At 44.9% G+C, this 19,494-nt stretch overlaps 1 protein-coding gene across 2 annotated transcripts in view; it reads right to left on the bottom strand.

Moving 5' to 3' along the window:
* Positions 1-19,494, bottom strand: part of AMOT (angiomotin) — an 84,348-nt gene that overhangs the window by 28,618 nt on the left and 36,236 nt on the right. For both annotated transcript variants that reach the window (XM_077826420.1, XM_077826421.1), the window contains exons 4-7: positions 16,755-17,655; positions 9,277-9,739; positions 4,628-4,772; positions 2,646-2,738 (exon numbers count right to left, since the gene is read on the bottom strand). In XM_077826420.1, the coding sequence (XP_077682546.1) occupies positions 2,646-2,738; positions 4,628-4,772; positions 9,277-9,739; positions 16,755-17,608 (1,555 nt within the window). In that variant the 5' untranslated portion in view covers positions 17,609-17,655. The remainder of the gene's footprint in view (positions 1-2,645; positions 2,739-4,627; positions 4,773-9,276; positions 9,740-16,754; positions 17,656-19,494) is intronic.

Below are 19,494 nucleotides of genomic sequence, written 5' to 3'. Positions count from 1 at the left end.
CTGGTCCCATTGTACCCGTGCTTTGGTTACATAAGGAATTCACCCTCTAAGGCATCACCTGGCACCATTTGCCAGCACTGTATGCATTTGCCAGTTGTTCACATTGGATGAAGAACTAACTGATGCTTGATGCAGGAATTACTGGGTGGGGTTCTAAAGCCTGTGTTGCACAGTAGGTCAGACTAGAAGATCATAATGGTCCTTTCTATCCTTAAAATCTATTACATTGTTTGGATTTCGTATTTAACATTGCTATTTGATGGCTTCTCATCTCTTGAACCAAGGATTAGTAGGCTCAGATAACGCTGCTAGTGATGAGGCACACAGACTGCAAGCTTGGACTTCAGGTTTTTTAATCGTTTTTGGAAGCAGATTCACTTGGGCTATTGGTACAATTTTACACGTTTGCTTCCTCTGCCCTCTAAAGTGTTTATTTCAGTCCTGACTATTTCCCTTCTCAGTCAATTCTAGCCTCAGCAGGTCCAATTCATACTGTGAGAATCCAAGCCATGCTACTTGTGTCCCAGCTGGACAATGGGTGGTGTCCAGATTTACACACCACCACAAATGCCAGAAGCAAATGCACACACTGTCATCCTACCATGGAAACAGTCAAGTCAAGACAAAATTGACTGGAATCTACTCCATGCTCACTGACTGCTCCAGTTACGTTGCCATCTGTCAAGAGCTGAACTTCACGAATGCCTTAGAATCTGTGCAGTTACACTGCATGTTCATTCACAGAAGAAGTAAACAGGGCAAAATCAGGCCCAGGGGAAATATAATGCAAGTGTATAAAGCAAACCTGTAAGTGAGCAAAGCAAGAGTGCTGAGCGGATGTGCTTTCTGCAGAGTCACTGCAGTCCTCAGAAGAAGCCAATCACTTGTACTGGTAACATTAATTCAACTTCAGAATGCACCCCTGCAGCAATCTACATTCGGCATTGACAACACCAGAGAAACTGCATTCCAAAAACTAATATCCCATGCAAAGGAATGAGGACAAGCAGTGAAAGTTTTTGAAAAACAGATGCCAGACCTTAGCTGTTAGTGTAGACAGTGTGTGGTGTACACCAGCGTATAAATATATCTACAGGCACAGAGCAGTTCCCATTCTTTCACCAGAAAAGAGCCAAGTGTGGAGTGTTAGCAGCATAGAGAAGCTACAAACTCCGTTCTGTGAGGGGACCAGAGCAGCCCAAAAAATGGTTGCTGTGGCAGGGAGGGAGCATAACCAGGGCAGCCACGAAGAAGCATGTCAATGCAGTACATTTACAGGGCAGCCTCTGAAGTGGGGCTGTTAGGGAGCCCTGATTGCAACCTTAAGCTGGCTTCTGCTGGCAGAAACGTGGGATAATAGATGGCAGCAACACCACCTGCCCTTCCCTAGGTGATTCTTTCCTACAGCCCAAGGATCGCATCAGCTGGTATTGCAGGTTTAAATCACAGCCTGGAGGATTGTAACCTACAGATTCATACATACAGGGCCCAATTCTGCTCCCAAAATCAATGCCAGTTTTGCTACAGACTTCAGTGAGAACAGCATCCAGCCTGTGTGATTTATGCAGACAGACATCTCATAAGAGCTATGGTACACCTCTAGATATCAAGCAATAAAACACAGCATTTCTCCCCTCTTGTACTTTTATCTCAACATCTATTAATCCAGTTTAAAAAACAAACTAAACTAATCTCACAACTAAGTAGACTTCCCAATACCATCTTCAGGGATTTACATGGACAGCTAAGCCCTGTGACTTCAAAGCCACATACTCACAACATGAACGGCTAAGTGAACGGAGGTAGATTGAGGACAGCACAAGGGAGGGATTTCAGCACTGCAAAGGAGGAGAAGCGGAGTGTATTGCACCACTGCAAATCCTCTTCATTTTGCAATTTTCTCTCTCTCTCTTTTTTTTAAAAGACATTATATAACACAACAGGAAAGAAGCAAGCATTGTCAGAAGGGTGGAGTGCACCATGGAATTAGGAGGAAAGTTGACTCACTGCCATAAGCCTCAAGATATTTCAGTACAGGGGAAAGGCAAAATTTCATACCTGCAATTTTGGTTTGCCCTGTGATGGATCCACTGCTCTGGACATAAGTCATGACCCTTGGGTATCGCCGCCCAGCCCAGCAGAATAGAGGCAGAGCTCCTCCTTTTTATTCTTTTAGACTGAAAGTTCTCCCTGCCAACATCTTTGCTAAACTGACCATGCCAATGAGCGACTGTCTGGGAAACAGCTGGGGGATCCACAGCCCTGGATCTCAACTTAGCTCCTCGTCTGCCCTCACTTCCTTTCAAGCCCTTGCCCATGTGAGGGATCAGAATTCCACCCTATGCATGGAAGCACACTGATGTTATGGACTCTCATCACCCAGTGATAGGATTTACCCTGTAAGCAGGTTGCTTTGTGTTTGTAGGTGAGCAGATGTATTTTATGTGCTGACAGAAGGAGAAACCTGAATTTAACTTCTTCTTGCACTGGTAGTTTCAGAGACTCTCCAATGTGCCCTACATCACAGTAATATCTGAGTGCATGACAAGACAGACTGATATGGACTACACGACACCGCCTGAGTGGAGGATTTTTCCCAGCCTGAGTGGCACATTTTTCCTAACCACAGTAAACCTCTGACTCACTTTGTGCAAAGAGCTGAGAGATGGTTTTCCGATTGTCCTCAGATCCCTCAAATTCCTTCTCAGCAAGCTGCTTGTTGGCCGTCTCCATACGCTCTGCAGAATTTTTTTTGAAGAGGAGAAACAACAAGAGAATGAAAAACTTTCAGAAATGCTGTTAGAATCACTAAGTGAGTTGCATCTACTCTGGACGTGTAAAAACAAGTTCTATGCAAAGGACTCCTGCTTCTAAACAATTTGAAACAAAAAGCCTGGATCAGAAACTGAAGGGGCAGTTGCTTTTGCAACACCCACAGATGCTGTTTAAATATTTCTAGCTCCAACACTCTTCGGGAAATATTTTAGAGAATTCAGTGGGGGATGAAGCTAACAGAATTCTCTATAAATTACTCTAAAAATTTCTGTTGCACTGCCTGTTGTTGTAGCTGTGTTGGTCCCAGGATATTAGAGAGACTGGGTGGGTGAGATAATATCTTTTATTGGACCAACTCCTCTCAGGGAGAGAGACAAGTTTCGAGCTTACACTGAGCTCTTCTTCAGGTCTCTCTCTCAGATTCCCTCACCCACCTTGTCTTTCTAAAGATCTATAACATGTAAGAGTTTCGAAAATTTAAAAAAAAAATAAAAAAATCACAAGAGTGTTGAACTATCCTATGGAATTTTATCCCAAGGACATAATTTTCTTTTAAATAACACAGGATGGCTCCAAAAACCTGTAGAAAGGATATCATTTTTTAAAATTAACTTCCGCAAGGGTATGTCATTCTCTCGCAATCCTCCACTAAATCTTCTGGGCAGAAGTTGGAAAACTATAAGCCCTAGTGGCCTGATCTCTGATTACCTGACTTTCCAGAAAAATGAATAGCCCTAATAGTAAGTGTATCAACATTTGTCTCTTGAAACAGCAGAGCTAACAAAAGGCTATATCAGTCTTAGGACACATATATTAATTGCTTAGGATGTCTGATTTGCTGGGAAAAAAGAGGTTAGTTTATTTACTACAAGCTTCCGTATGTCACCCTCCACTGTAGTACTGGACACTATGCATTTTAAAACCTACCGCCAATGAGTCTCACACTACAGCACTAAATCCAGCTGCACAGAGGTTTGAGCTTGGGTTCTAAAGCCTAGGGAGGTGGGAAGGCTTCGGAACCCAAGCTCCAGCCCGAGATGCAACCCAGACGCCGAGAATGACTGCTGTGCGTTTTTAAAACAACAATGTAGACATACCCTACATGGCTTTAGACCAAGACAAAATATTTCCCATTCTCCAAAGTCACCTGGCTTTAAACGGTTAGAGACCATGAGGAAAGCGATGGCAGATAACACACAGGAGAACCAGAAAGCATTTACAGAAAAGGCTGAACAACTAGTTAAAATTATTCTGTGTTTATGTTTCTAAAACCACAAGCCGTTTTCTCCCTTTGAAAAATTAAATGCTTAACCATTGCCAATCTCGGCTCCAACACCACTCGCTGACAGCCTCAATTCCCTACCACGATACTGATGGAACTTCTTACCAAGAGCCAGACACTACTAAGGAAATACAGACAGCATCTTGCCCTGGAAGGGAAAGGAGAGTCTGAAGGAAGAGCTGCCTGGATTGATAAGGAATGTTGAGTGCAAAGGGGTCACTGGACAGGACATGAATGTCAGCATTCACAGTTTCACACTGGCACTTGAATAAAATGTTTTTAGAATACGTGAGAAATAGCCCCAGGATTATATCCTGGGATATAGTTTTGGCTTGTCGCTATCTTTCTGTTTCCTTAATGATTAACAGGCTGGAAGTTAGATATTGCAGTAATCAACTGAACCTCACCTTTCAACACTCCCAGCACTCTGATGACAACACTAGACAGTTGAGAATACCTGGAGTATTAGGTCATGCTCTGTAAGCGTATCAGCCATAACAAGTGAATCACAAAGGAAAACAGACAAGTACAAAAGAATTTTTTTTTAAATTGAAATTTTTAATATTTTACCTCTCAAATCCCTGTTGAAATCATGAAGCCTACGAATTTCTCCTTCCAGCTTATTTCTCATAGCCTTTTCCAGGGCATCCCGCTTAGAGGAGGACTTCTCCAGGTTTTTATATGCTTCCGAAACTTGCTGAATTTCTGTTTCCAGCTGCAAAGTAAATTAAAGCATCCATTTCCTTTAGAATTAACAATGCCTGGCACTTAGGTAGCATCTTTCTTCTGAGGTTCTCAAAGCGCTTTATTGAACAATGATTTATTAAGCCTCGAGTGAGGGAAAGCATGATTCTAGCCATCGTACAGGTGCGTAAAACTGCAACACAAAGTCGTTGTGATGTACCCCAGGTCACACAGGGAGTCAGAAGCACAGCTAGACAAAGAGCTGGAGTCCTGTCTTCCAGGCCCTTGCTCTTCATTACAACAGTCAGTGCGGGGAACAGTTATTTGAAAAGACAGAAATGCGTTTTTGCAGGTTTTGATGCTGGGGCCTGGGAGCAGGGGCACAACTACCCAGTGAAACCACCATGAGCTTGGTCAAAAAGCAATTTCATAGAAGGACTTTGATGCAAAAAATAAAGCCAAAGAACAAGCAAAGCATATAAATAAAATTATATTTAAAAATATTAATATCAAACTGTAAGTTACCGATGTGCTTTGCAGATTTGTATTTATTTAGGGGATAACAATCTATTTTGTATGTTCTACTTACAAATCTTCAATCTAATTAATAAATAACAATAATACCCAACTCATAGATAGTGTTTTCATCAGTAGATCTCCAAGAGATTTACAATGGAGGTCAGCATCATTATCCCCATTTTACAGATGGGGAAACGGAAGCACAGAGCAGTGACATGACTTGCCTAAGGTCCCCCAGTAAGCCTGTGGCAGGGCAGAGAACACAGCCCAAGCAAGTCTCCTGAATCCCAGTCTAGTATCCTATCCACTAAGGGTACAGTGGCAAAACTTTTGTTGATCAGGGGTGTTAAAAAAAAAAAAAAAAAAAAAAAAAAAAAGAACCCACACACACACTCCAAATGACAAAAGTTTTACTGAGGAAAAGCACCGATATGTACAGCACTTCGTCGGCAGGACCACTGTCCTGCCGACAAAGCTGCTGCCGCTCATCGGGGGGGGGGGTGGAAGTTTTTTGTTGACAGGAGAGCTCTCTCCTGCCGACAAACAGCAGCTACACTGCGTGGCTTTTAGCGGTACAGCTGTGCCACTAAAAGCCACGTAGTGTAGCCATAGCCTAAGAGACACAGCTCTGAAAATAAACCAGAATATTTGGTCAGTCATCATTTAACTTCAATTTACAGAGTCTTGAAGCCACAGTTGTTTAAACAGTAAAATATAGCTTTCCCCATCCCCTCTCACTGTACAGCCTCTTGGTTTGATATCTAAGCAGGGAACTGCTCACCAGAGACAGAAGCCAATTCACTTCCAGTTCTCCAAAGCAGGCAGAACATGTTAATGTCACTTTGGCACTAACAATCCACCAAACAGCAGACCTCACCAGACCTCCTGGGGCAAGAAGTTGATTGGAGGGGTGGGGGAAGTGGGGAAAGAGAATTCCTTTATCCCTTGTTATCAGGAAGCTGTCAAACACTTCACTAAAACACTTCCCTCACTGGAACCTCCCTAAAACTGAACAAACCAACCTGGACAGAAGTCATGTTGGGAATAAGCAGCCATGGGAAGAAATAGCAAACACAGGATCTCCGACATGGTACGAGAAACAAGAACAACTAGGTAAAAGTTACAACAGCCAGGCACTTCAAGGGCCTTGCAGGCTATTTAGGGGCCAAAGTGCAGTTCAAGACCCAAAAAGAGGTTTGCAGAGTCCTGAACTGCAGCCTCTGCTCACCTTCTCTCCACATCTGCAGGGTAAAGGGAGAGCTGACTGATCAGCTGCAGGTTCTAATTGCTGGTGAATTCAGTAACCAACAAGCAATTTATCTTTGTTTGTCTATCAGGCAAGCACAACTACAAACACACACTACTGACAATTCTTTTAAGAATTATAAAAGCCATACGTGGCGGTGTGATGGCGAGGGCTGTCTCTCTTACTTTGCCAATCCCTGCTGTATAAAGCAAGCAACAGTGAGGCTACTAGAATGACACGTGAATTGTGTTATGTCGGGGATTTAAGTGGATTTATAGTGCCAGAGAGAAGAGCTGGCTTAACAGCCCTGAAGGTCCAAACTTCTTTATTTACCCACAGTTTGGGGTATACACAGCATGGGCAGCAGCTGTGCAAGCTTCTCTCACAATGCACTGTCAGGCAGTTTTGGAGGGACCATTTCTGGGGCAAGAAGCTAGTTCAGTCCCCATGACTGACTTAGTCTTTGGCCTATGGAATCTCAAGTATTTCTAGAGAACTCACCATCATAATACCTAAGCCTTCTCCAGACCTAACGGGAAGATCATACCATCTGCAGCCTCAATGTTATTAGAACTGGCTTTAAGTAACTGAGCTAACCAGTCAAGCAACCCGCCTCTCTGAGACTGGCACCCTTATTGGCAATTGGAACAGGCACGATCGTCTACTAGGTGCAGAAATGAGGCCACCAGCTCATCACACGTAGATCAACAAAACGCCAGCAGAGGATAAAGCTTAGGTACTACCAACATGAGCAGGTTCCAAACTGGGTATGGAGATGAAAGGCTCCAGAACAGATAACCAATCCCCTGAACCATGGGCGGCAGGTATAATAGGCCAGGGAAGGCTGTGCCTGCCCTGGCGCTGCCGCTGCAACCCCAGCTGCCAGTTTCCACAGTTTTGGCAGTTTCCACATCTGCAGGAGGACATTTTTATTATGTGCTATGCAGGTTCCAGGGCAGCTGAGGAGGCCCTAGAACCTGCATGGTGCATATGAAGCTGACAGGTAGCTCCAACCCACCCGCCGCTGCCTGGCTGCTCTTCTCCGCCGTGGCCTCCCCGCTGCCGGTGACAGTCCGCCCACCCCAGGATCTGGACGCCTTTCTGTCCTCAGACAGGTACATTGGCCTCTGTGCCCCCTTAATGTGGGGAGATGAAGCTGCCCCTGCCCAGAGGACATGGAGCCCCCGAGGGGCAGGTTCCAGAGCAGGGGGGCTGCAGTGCACTGAGACTGGCACCTCGATAGGACCCAGGAAGAGCTGGCTGGGAAGAATGGCTGGACTCCCTGCCTTGGGGCAGCAGCAGCAGGAAGTGATTGTGAATCGCACTCCCCGCTGTGCGCAGTGACTCGGGATCACACGCTCCTTGCAAGGTCCCTGAGCCCTAGGGCTCTGCTGCTGGGGACCCCTGAGCCCTGGCTGCAGCTGGGAAAGGTGAATCTTGAGGAGTAACATTCCTGCTGCTCCCCAGGAGCCTCTCCCAGTGCAGAGACCTCAGCCTAGCTAGGGCACCCCTTCCTTTGACCCAGCCCCTGCTCACAGGGAGGGCACTGCTTGGATGGAAGGTAAAAGAGACCTTCCCATTCCCCCTCACATGGTGCCTCCCGGTTCTACCCTGGCTGCAGGGGGGAGGGTATGGCCCCAGGCTGCTACCAGCTGGGCTGTGGCCAGGACAGCTGCCGCCAGCTCCCATTCTTGGCAGGGTGCGTGAAGCCAGCCTGCGGTGTGCTGAGGGCTGGGACAGTGACATGTGGGGGGACAGAGAAGGGAGAGCGTGCAGCTGCAAGGGAGCGCTGTGCTCCTTGCTCCTTCTGCGCGCACATGGGCTTACTTGCATGCCCCTCGCCTCGCAGCCTCAGCTATATCTGCTGACATGCATGCCACTCCTCTGCACAGTCAGTGCATTCTTCTACATGCCTGCCCGCCTCCCTGTCATCTGAGTGTTACTCATTACTTGCTATGAGATCAGTGCACTAACGGCTTGGACAGCGAAGTGCAGCATTTGTGCACAATTACCCTTCCTGTGCCATTTAAAACAAGAAACCGATAATGTTCCTTTCTCACAGTTTTACCGCCCCACCCAACACCCCCCATTTCTATTAGGAGAATGGCTTTATTGGGTTAGGGGAAGGAGGAGATTCTAATTGAAGAGATTACTCCTAGGTATCAGAGTTTTCCTGAGGAGTCTTTAATTTCCTCCACAAAACCCTCTTGCTCTGAATCTAAATGAGAAGTTGCTGCTGCTTTTCGAAGTGGTATTCCTGAGCCTTCTCCGTTGACGGGGCTTATATTGCACTCGGTGTGCTCTGAAGCAGGGCAGCCCGGTGTATCTCTTGCAGGGACAACCCGCATAGCGGCTGTTCGAGGATGTGGGCAAGAGGGGATTGAAGGGGAAACAGGGATGTGTGAAGGGGCAGGATGCGGGTGGAGGGAGATGCAGGGAGCAGGATGGAATGGGGGGCAGGGGCAATGGGTGAGCTGCATGTAGGATGGGGAAATACGGGGGAATTGGGACGGGGAGGGAATTGTGGAGCTCTGGTAGGAGGAGGGATGCGGGGGGCACAAGCAGAGAGGGGGGCAAGGAGAGGAGGGACCAGTGAGTGGGGGAGGGGGCGGGGCCATAAGTGGAAGAGGCAGGAGGGAGAGCTAGCCTCCAAGGGGAAGCGTCACAAGCCACCCATGCCCTGAACCATCCAGCCCACATTTGTTTTGTTGTCATTTTAACTACAGAGAATATTAGATAAAGGAGAAGGTCAGTTCCATTCAACACCCACCTTCTGTAACCTTGCCACTTTCTCATAGCACCCATCCAACTCCTGCCGTAAGGATCGGTTCTCCTCTGACAGGATCTCCACCATCTGCTGGGCCCTGGAAACAATGGCAAAAGGATCTACTTGTATCTGTTGATAAGGAGAAGGTATCTGCTGAGCCCTTGGCATTAATGTGTAGGAATCTCCTTGCTGCTGCTGCGGCTGCTGCTGGCCTAGACCAGGCTGGCATAGCCGGTAGAAATCTCCCTGATGGACCTGGTTTGACAGGAACAGCTGCTGGGTCCGTGGTAGAAAGCATGGGTCTCCCTGATTTGGAGTCAGAGGTTGCTGATGCTGGGAAGGAGACAATCTGGATGGTGGTGGAGACTGCAGTAAGGTCAAAGATCCCAAGGAAGTTAAGGAGGAAGTTGGGCTGTGATGGTGAGGGGGTCTCTGCTGTAACTGCAGGTGTAGGTCAGGGTTTTGCCTGTAAAACAATAAGAGCAAATTCAACTGAAGTTCTGCAGAGCATCACACATCAACCAAGCTGTATGGCAAGGTGCCGAATGCAAGTACATGTAACAGCTGCTACCGGTAGGATGTTCCGCGCACAAGACTTTAATGCAAATACGTTAAGTATGAAAAATCATGTAAAGAAGCGCTTCAAAACCACTAACCAGCTGTGTGGAAAAAATCCCAAACGTAACAACTGTCCTAAGCTCATGAGTACGTTTGTACAGAGATGGCATAAGAAACTACCTTGAGATCCACTCTGTCAACCACTCCAGAATAGCACTATTGTAATTCAGAATACACTGGCAATATATTTATTAAAAATCAAATCTGAACTGTTGAAAGGAGAACTATTTTGCATGTATTTACTTTTCCTCACTTTACATGGATAATATATTAAACTAAGGACAGTTGAGCCAGTCCTGTACTGAACTGCATGGGCTCCGTTGCAAAGGTCCTGCCAGCCAAGAAAATCTTTCTGCAATTCAGGATACAGATTTAAAAGGAACAGGCTATGGTCTTGTTTATTACTGTGCCAGCTGCTGTTGGCTCAAGTACACTGAAATACCCACTAATGAGCCACAGCACAGCCAGCGGAGAGAGTTAAAAGGAGGTGATAGCCAGCCTGACAGTTGGGATCAGAATTTGGGTCCAGAAGCTTCCTCAGTCCCAACACAACAGGTATTTTACAGATCACCTTTGTACCCAATATGCAGAGAATGAGAGTCTGTTATAGATCTGTCTAAACAACTTTAACTCAATCTGTAGCAGCTCATGCATGCAGCTGTGGAGGTCCCCAGCTCACATCCTGGTGTGTTGGTCAAGATGGCAGCTGTCACTTGAGCACTTCACATATCTAATAGACTGCTCAGCCTCAGGGGAAGGAGTGCCAGAGCTCTTTGCTCCAGAGACTCCCTCTGGTTGATGTGTGGAACAGCACTGTCAGCCTGCATGGGGAGCCACAGCCAGCCCTGGAGGAAAAACTCTCATACTGTTGTGGGAAGGAGTAAGAGATGAGGAAACTTGAAGATCTCTCTCTCCCCATCCCACCATAAATTTCCCATGCACATATGCCCACCTCCTTTAAAAACAGTTCAATTTGGTGAAGTTCTGAGGACACTTTTTATTTAACAGTCTAGTTTTCTAAACAGTGTCCAGTCCCTTCCTAAAAGTTACCCTGATACGGGACAAGTTTGGTATTTCCCATTCTGTAAAACATTCCTGTTCTTCTGCTGTAACTTCTTAACCCTTTGGCTGCTGTTCAAGCTTGCAGGTGGAATGCACTCGCAACCCTGCATCAGGTATGGCCAGGAGGAATGACACCTATTGTGCTGCTCTGCACTGCTGAACATACCAAGTACATCCACCTACTGGGCTACTCTGTTGACCATATCAGGGACGTTAGGTGGAATACACCTGCTGCGCTGCAGAATTCCCCAGGTACATCCTTCCATTCCATCCAGCGAAACATTAATTAATGATTGCAAGTGCTTAGGGGGATTAGTAGCTAAAGGGTTACATGAAATATTTGTTAGAGGATGTTTGAGTGCTTAGAATCGGCCTTCCTGTACTGTACAAAGCTCATGCATCAACTTTTCATACACATCCAAAGAGGAAACATCTGCATTAATCACATCTTGTTAGCAAAATATTTTAGAGGTCATATATTCTGAGCTTCTGCATGGGATATACTACCTCGGGGTTACACGTCCTGTGCCTTATTTAACATAAATGCATGCCACTGTATCCAGCATGTGATTGTTACTTTTAACTGGACTTCTTCTGGTCAAAGCCACTCCTGTTTACATAGAACAAGTTACATCTGTTGTCTCTTATTACTAGGAACATAGGTTAGAAATCCCTCTTTGGCTCTCACATTCCCTAGCAGGCTAACAAACACAGCCAGAGAGGCAACTCACTGTCACTTCAGAAAAACTAAGTACTGGTCTGGTTATTGCCCATATCATTACTACCCTCTAATGACTGTGTTACTTACTGTTTGGTAGCAACATTATTTCAATTAATGCATTTCCCTAGGAAAGATCAGATGCAGCATGTGGTTTTCAGGGATTGGGGGAAGAAAGAGAAGATGTGCAATTAATTTCCTCAGCAATGTTCAGCTCAGATGTAACATCTGGTTATTTCTCTACTGGGAGGTTACTGCTTTATACCTTTTTTTTTAAAACCAATAGTGGAGACTGAGGCAAAAAGGTCAAGAGACTTGCTCAAGGTCAATGCTTCAACCAGGAAGGGAATCCTGAGTCTTCATGACACCCAACCCTTTCGTCTAACCAAAAAACCTAAAAGAGAACCTGGCCCCTAACATTCCACCTTAAATGGCCACAAATGCCTCATAGAAACATCTGAAAAAATATCCCAATTAGAGAAAATTCTGCAGATGAACCTAATCTTGAGATATTTTATTAAATCATCAAGGAAAGTTACATGAAATGTTAGACTTTTGCTTCTTCAGAATTCACTGGCTCCTGGAGTTTATTCCCAAGTGACATCATAATCCTCTGCGTGATGTCAATCATTTCCATAAAAACCTGACCATGATGTCAAACACAGCACTATGTTGACCGACAGTGGTCCAATCAGTTTCTGTATGAATTTACATTTTCAATAAGTTGCCAACCCTTATGTTTCCAAGAAAACCTTCCAGACATGAACTGACGTTGTACTCTCTGTCCGAGTATGCAGCAGACAGCCTGAAGCACTAACCAACACAGGTCAAATGCCTCCATTAATCTAAATGGTTTGTTAACAAACATTGTAAGCCTATGAAGGATCATTAAAATGTTAACATTATTTACTACTTCAATACATATCATTTTAGTGGAAGTATTTTGTTACTCTGCAATGGCGAGTGCAGAGTAAAGTTTGGGAAGAGTATTATTCTCTCCTTCTCTTCACCCGACTGCAGGTGAGCAGAAGGAGCAGGTAAGTATTGAAGGGAGATTACCATTTTTGTGCATATGTTCCTGATAACAGTAATAATTAAAAAAAAAAAAAAAACATGAGTGGGAAAAAAAGTAAGTATAGAAAGTTGCAGCTGAGCTACTGCTAAACAGAATACATTTCCAAGATTGCCAACCAGCCGAGGGTCGCAGAGCTCACCTATGCAGCATCTCACCTTCTAAAATTAGTCTGGGCTTGTTGGTTCCAGCACTGACCTGAGAACCAGGACTCCTTAGTGCTACTATCAGTTCTGACACTAGCTAGATGTCTGATCTTGGGCAAGCCACAAATTCTAAGTGCCTTTACTTTCCCCATTTGTAAAATGGGGGTAATGCCACCACCTTTTAAAAACACCCTGAAATCCTCAATTGCAAAGCTCAATATACAAGTTCAAACGGTTACTCCGTGTTGCTAAATCCTGCAATTTTCTCTTGTGGTATCTGGTGGTTTTCTCAAAGCCCCAGCTCCTGGGTTCCTCCGATGATGAGAGAATTACAACTGTCACCTTATTTTAATATAGCACATTTCTAACCCGCAAAGTTATAGAGAAAAGATTGAGAATATGACATGTGTGAACCATAGAGGCTCAGAAACCAGAAGACAAATAAAGTGAACCCAAAACGTTTTGTGATTTTTGTTTGTTTGTTTATTTGTTTGTATTAGACTTCTGGATTTTTAAGTCAATCTCATTATGTTTGAGGCCCAACTCGTTATTTTCGAGTACACGGGACTGGCAAGTTATTAATCAACTCAACAAATACTTAACTCTGTGAAAGACAATGGCTAACCATAACTTGGCGTTTTATGCATAGCTTAAAAATATGTATTTTTTATTTTTAGTTCTGCTCACTAGGTGCTAGACATTATCCAAACACTCAAGAAAAAACTCACAATCTATGTAAAATAAATATATATATTATTTATTAAATTTACTCCAGTGTACAACTGAGCAACAAGCTATACTGGATGGGGACATCAGAAATATCAACTGCAGAAGAAATTAGAGCAATAATTTTATTGAGTGTTTCCCAAATTGGGAAGACCAACTCCTAAGGGGCCTCTTCACTTTCAAGACTGCATCTTGAGAGAATTCCTGCTTTCCACTCCCTGGTGCATCTCCATGCAGCATACAACATGGAGCGGTGCAGATTACGTACTTGGATTTGTGGTTTTGCCCACTACAAAAGAAAGTAGGTATTTTAGCTGTGAGGGCAGAGACGTCGGAAAATACTACATGGTAATAAGAACACCAAGCAAAACAATGTAGATTCCTGCATTAGAAGCCCTGAATGTTGCATGCACTGCACACATCACATCATACACAAAGTCTCCAGGGGGAAATAAAGAGACCAGAGAAGGTACCTGACTCATTAAAAACTCTCCTTCTCCCCTTCCTCTCCTTTGTGCTCAAGCAGTTACTCTTCCCCTTTCTTCCACTGCCCTCCCGTCCCAAACTTGGAAACATTAACCACCAAAGTGAGCAGCCTTCACATGATCAGACAGACAGCTGAAATCTAACTGAAGTATTTTTGTTTTGCTTCCTGTTCATACCTGATCATCATCTAGTTGGACACAGCTCAGGCTGCAGAGGGGGAAACAGTATGCCGAAAAAATACTAATTATGGGCCAAATTCTGCAGCACTCGTTCACAAGTGCAGTCCCACTGCGGACAACAGAAGTAGTCCCCCACACAAGAGCTGATGGATCAGGTCCAAAATGGGGCTGGAACTTGAATTATTCATCATGATCACTGAAGTGCAACAGGCAGCTACTAGGGAGAGAATCAGGCCTCTGAAGCTTCACATTCATCTTACCCATATTCAATTATTTTTAAAATTTCTAAAAGTGCCAAGTAATAACATGGATGCGTCAGCCTGAATCCCTGGCTGGCCTGATATTTCCATGAATCCAACGTCATTATGAACATATATATGTTCCCAAACTAACACCACCCAGAAGCAGATGAGGCAGACAGTTTGCAGTTAACCTGGTGGGTTAAACTTACCACACCAACCATTCTTTTCCCAGACTCAAAAGGGTGAATCACGAGAATGCTGCGAGTTCCCTAGTGTTTATCTTGCTCAACCAGTTTTCGTTTAACTGCATTGTTCGGTCACCCTCAAATTCCACTAAACAATGAGGGGGGGAAAGTGGGTGTGGTTTCAAGAGCAGAAAGAAAGGTCTTTGTTTCCTTTCTGTGCACTTAAAAAAAATTATTTATCAGGATTCGTTTGGGTTTTCAAATATAAACAGCCCCAGGGCACGCACAAGAGAGAATTTTGAAGATTTTCAGCATGAGAATTTCGAAGATTTTCAGCGTTCCAGACAAGGCTGCAAAGCCATTCATTGCCCTTCCCTGACTCTCAGAAAGTGTCCCCCCTTTTAAAAGTTGTGGACTTTTAAAATGCCCAGTCCATTGTCCAGCTGCACCTTTAGCAGCATGGAAGGTTTATTGTTTTAATGACAGTATATTTAAAGAGGGAGGGGGGTGGGTTTTGCTATGCTGCTCTGTAATTTATGAATTAGGAGCTAACAGTTTAGTCTTCTAATTGTTCCACCATTTCAGCAGTTGCTTCCAAAGGAAACCTCTGCCCTGTGCAGTTATGCAGGTTAAAAAGTAACCTCCTGGACTCACAGTGCTTTGAAGACAAATTTAAGTTGCTTCCCAACACCTGAAAACTTGCCAGGTGAATCTCCTTCCATTGGCCAAGATCCAGCCAACACAGAAAAGTAAGTTGTTGGTGTGGTTTCAAATGCCTCTCTCTGTACACAGAAAATAGGCTAAGTCTCTCATATGAAGAATATTCCCACTGAGGGATAATCGTTAAGGGTCTCTTGCCCTTTTCAGCTTGCATAGCAATTTGTGGCCTTGCCTATGGATTTTGTGAACCATTTGCAACCAACTTCTACAGTCATTAGTCCCACTGGGAAAAAACAAACAAAACCAAAAAACCCTCCTCCTTTCCTGGCTTATTTATTATTTATGTCGACAGATCAAAGGGCCTTCTCACCAGGCCTGTTTGCTGCAGAAAGCATTTCAGATCATGAACAATGGCGAATGAAGCCTGAAAATAGCTTCCAGTAGGGCTGGAAAGGATCCACCTAGATTCAGATTCTCCAGAGCTCTGAATCTATTCCAAAAGCACTGGCTCTTCTCTTCCTCCCACCCCACTCTTTAGACACAAATACACACAGCCTCCCCTGCCTACTTTTGTAATACTTCACTGACCTCGTGTTGCTGTTTTAGAGCATTGTCCAGCCACAAAACAAGGCAGAAATTATTACACTGATGTCCACTAGCTTGAAACATTTGAAGTGGGTTTCCACTTGGTCTAAGAGAGAAATCTGATCCACCCTGGGCTGGGTCTTAAAGTTGGGTAGGACGAAAGAAAAGGGAGCTTAGAGCCAGGTTGCATTGCAGTTTAATAAACTTGAACTGCTTCACCCACCCAGGATATCAGTATTTACCCCAGATCAGATCCAGCTCCTGAACCAGAGCAAATTAGAACAGGTCAGGATCTCAATTAATGCAGGGAAAAAAATAATGGCTGCTAAACAAACAAGTCTGGGATGATGCACTTTCCCCTTTCCTAAGTGAGCTCATATAAAAACATTTAGGTGTGGTTTATACCCTAATAATCTATTGTCCTGGCAGATCCAGTTAAAGCATGGCTTAACCTTGCAGCAAGAGACTGCATGTTTCAACAGTGAATCATGCTACAGCTTTGGCTTTTTAGCAGAGCGGTTGCATGGCTCAGGAACCTGGATAAAACTCAATGTGGACCCATCTATGCTACAAGATCAAACTGTATTTTAAACAGCGTTAAGCCACTACAGCAAGGAATTTGGCCCCTAACACCTGGGCAACAGTCCTACCATACTATAGCTATAGCCTAACACAACAGAGATGGGATCTTCGTTCAAACCCAACCTGCATTGGGAGGCTGAGTTTTGCCCCTTCTTTGCTTCTTACAAAGATAAAACCCACCGAGTTGGGAAGGTGACTAAGCAGTTAAGGAGCTCCTTACCTGATTGACCCATACTCAGGAGGATGCTGATACCTCATCATAGGCCCATCGGATCTACTCTGCTGGCTCATGCGATGATCACCATAGAAATGTCCAGGGTCCTGAGGTTTGCAGTTCATGGGTGGGGTGGACATGTTTTTGTAAGGGTACTCTGGCGGAGGACCCCGGTGCTCTATTGCTTTCATATTAGGCTGGGGAGGCGTGGGCACTGAGTTTTTATAGAAATCATTGGAACCGGAGTTTTTGTACAGGTCATTTGGCTGCTGGGGGGAAAGCGGAGCACTCGTGACGGGCGCATGGGCCTTGACACCACTGGTGGCCAACGACAGCTGCATCAGTCTCTCACTAAGAGAGCGAACGTGTCCTTGCTTGAGGTCCTTAAGTCCTTCATCCTGATGGACTTTCCCAGGGTTCATTCGCTGAACCGTAGGCCGCCCTTCAGTCCTCATCTTTTGATTGGTTACCCCCGTCACATAAAACGCTGCCCCAACGCTAGCATGCGGCTGGCCTCTGAAATACTGTGACTGGACTTTGGCTTCTTCGTACGTTGGGAGGTCTTCACTGTTCTGAAGTCTTGGAGAGAGCTGCTTCTCCATGATGCTATTGTCCACTTGAATCTCCTGGCCCTGGGGCTCTTGGCGGGCAGCATGAGTCACAAGCTGATGGTCCTGGGTGCTCAGCCCTTCGTTCTGAGACCCTGGACTCCCATTGCTGTTGAAAGGGGGTGCATTTCCTGTGGCTTGTTGATGTAAGGCAAGGAGGTTGCGGTTGTCATTTGGGTTTCCGTATCGGAGCTGCTCCTGCAGCAGACGCTGTAAAACTGTCGTAGCTGTTTGCTCTTCTGAATTCCTCATCTCAAACTGTGGTGCCTCTGGGGTGGAATGCAAAAGCTGCCCTTGACCTACGGAGAGGAAACGTGGTTAGCAACTCTTCATTGGCTCACTGTTTAGGAGCAATGGCTTGAAATTGAAGAAAAATATAAGTTAGATTAAAAGGATTTTCATAACAATGAGGGTCATTAAGACCATCAGACACTGGAAGGACCTGCCTAATAAGGTGGTGAAGACTCCACTGACTGCAGGTGGCAGGGCTATGGACGGAATGCCCCAAACAGGAAGGCTGATCATTGGCAAAAAGGAGACCTATAATTCACAACATGGTGGTAAAATGACTGAGCTACACTGCACACCCATTCCTGACAGTGCTGAATTGCAGTTTCCATTTCTGCCATGTAAACAAGGACCAAGAAGAGAATAGGGAACTCAGCACGTAATCTGTTCAATTTAAGAAGAAAACAAGAAATACACTAAATAAATTATATGCTCAGAGTGAAAAATGAGAATCCCCATCACTTGGGTCATTTAAAGTAAACTAATGAACGCCTGACTAGATGAGGAGTACTTGTGGCACCTTAGAGACTAACCAATTTATTTGAGCATGAGCTTTCGTGAGCTATAGCTCACTTCATCGGATGCATACCGTGGAAACTGCAGCAGACTTTATATATACACAGAGAATATGAAACAATACCTCCTCCCACCCCACTGTCCTGCTGGTAATAGCTTATCTAAAGTGATCAACAGGTTAGGCCATTTCCAGCACAAATCCAGGTTTTCTCACCCTCCACCCCACCACACAAATTCACTCTCCTGCTGGTGATAGCCCATCCAAAGTGACAACTCTTTACACAATGTGCATGATAATCAAGTTAGGCCATTTCCTGCACAAATCCAGGTTCTCTCACTCCCTCACCCCCCTCCAAAAACCCACCCTCTCCTGCTGGTAATAGCTCATCCAAACTGACCACTCTCCAAGTTTAAATCCAAGTTAAACCAGAACATCTGGGGGGGGTGGGAAAAAACAAGAGGAAATATTGTTTCATATTCTCTGTGTATATATAAAGTCTGCTGCAGTTTCCACGGTATGCATCCGATGAAGTGAGCTATAGCTCACGAAAGCTCATGCTCAAATAAATTGGTTAGTCTCTAAGGTGCCACAAGTACTCCTTTTCTTTTTGCGAATACAGACTAACACGGCTGTTACTCTGAAGCCTGACTAGATGGTTATTTTTTTAGAGTAGCTGTAGGTTTGAGGGCAGATTTTTAAAGTCCAGTCTCGCTTTTGCACCCACTACTATATACTGGTTTAAGTGATGTCATTTAGACATCTAACTTCCTGACACACAGGCATATTAAAGTAGTTAGATGTCTAAATGACATCAGTTACAACCACACAACTATGGGGGAAGGGGTGGTGAGGGCACTGGAGGAGGAGGAGGACGGGGAGGAATCATCAGATTGACTCCGAGTTTGAAAGGAAAAACATTGTGAACATCATTTAAGAAACTCATAGATCAATGTCGAGTACATACTAAGACTCTGTCTATACTAAAGGGAAAAGTCGATCTAAGCCATGCAATTTGAGTTACATGAATAGCGTAACTCAAATTCACATAGCTTAGATCTACTTACCGCGGGGTCCACACTACGCGACGTCGACAGGAGACGCTCTCCCGTCGACTCCCCTTACTCTTCTCGATCAGGTGGAGTACAGGAGTTGATGGGAGAGCGATCGGCTGTCGATTTAGCAGGTCTGAAGACCACTGATGCATCCATCGCCGCAGCATCGATCCTCCAGTAAGCGTAGACATGCCCTAAGTAAGGGCTCGATGGTCAGGGAGCCAAAGTGGTCAGACGGGACTAAGACACTGCATCTCCCATTAGAGTTGCAAGTACTCAGC

The sequence above is a fragment of the Eretmochelys imbricata genome, chromosome 9 (assembly GCF_965152235.1).
Source record: "Eretmochelys imbricata isolate rEreImb1 chromosome 9, rEreImb1.hap1, whole genome shotgun sequence".
Taxonomy (NCBI): Eukaryota; Metazoa; Chordata; order Testudines; family Cheloniidae; genus Eretmochelys; species Eretmochelys imbricata.
Note: the sequence above shows the minus strand (reverse complement) of the source record. Positions and strands in the feature narration are given on the sequence as shown.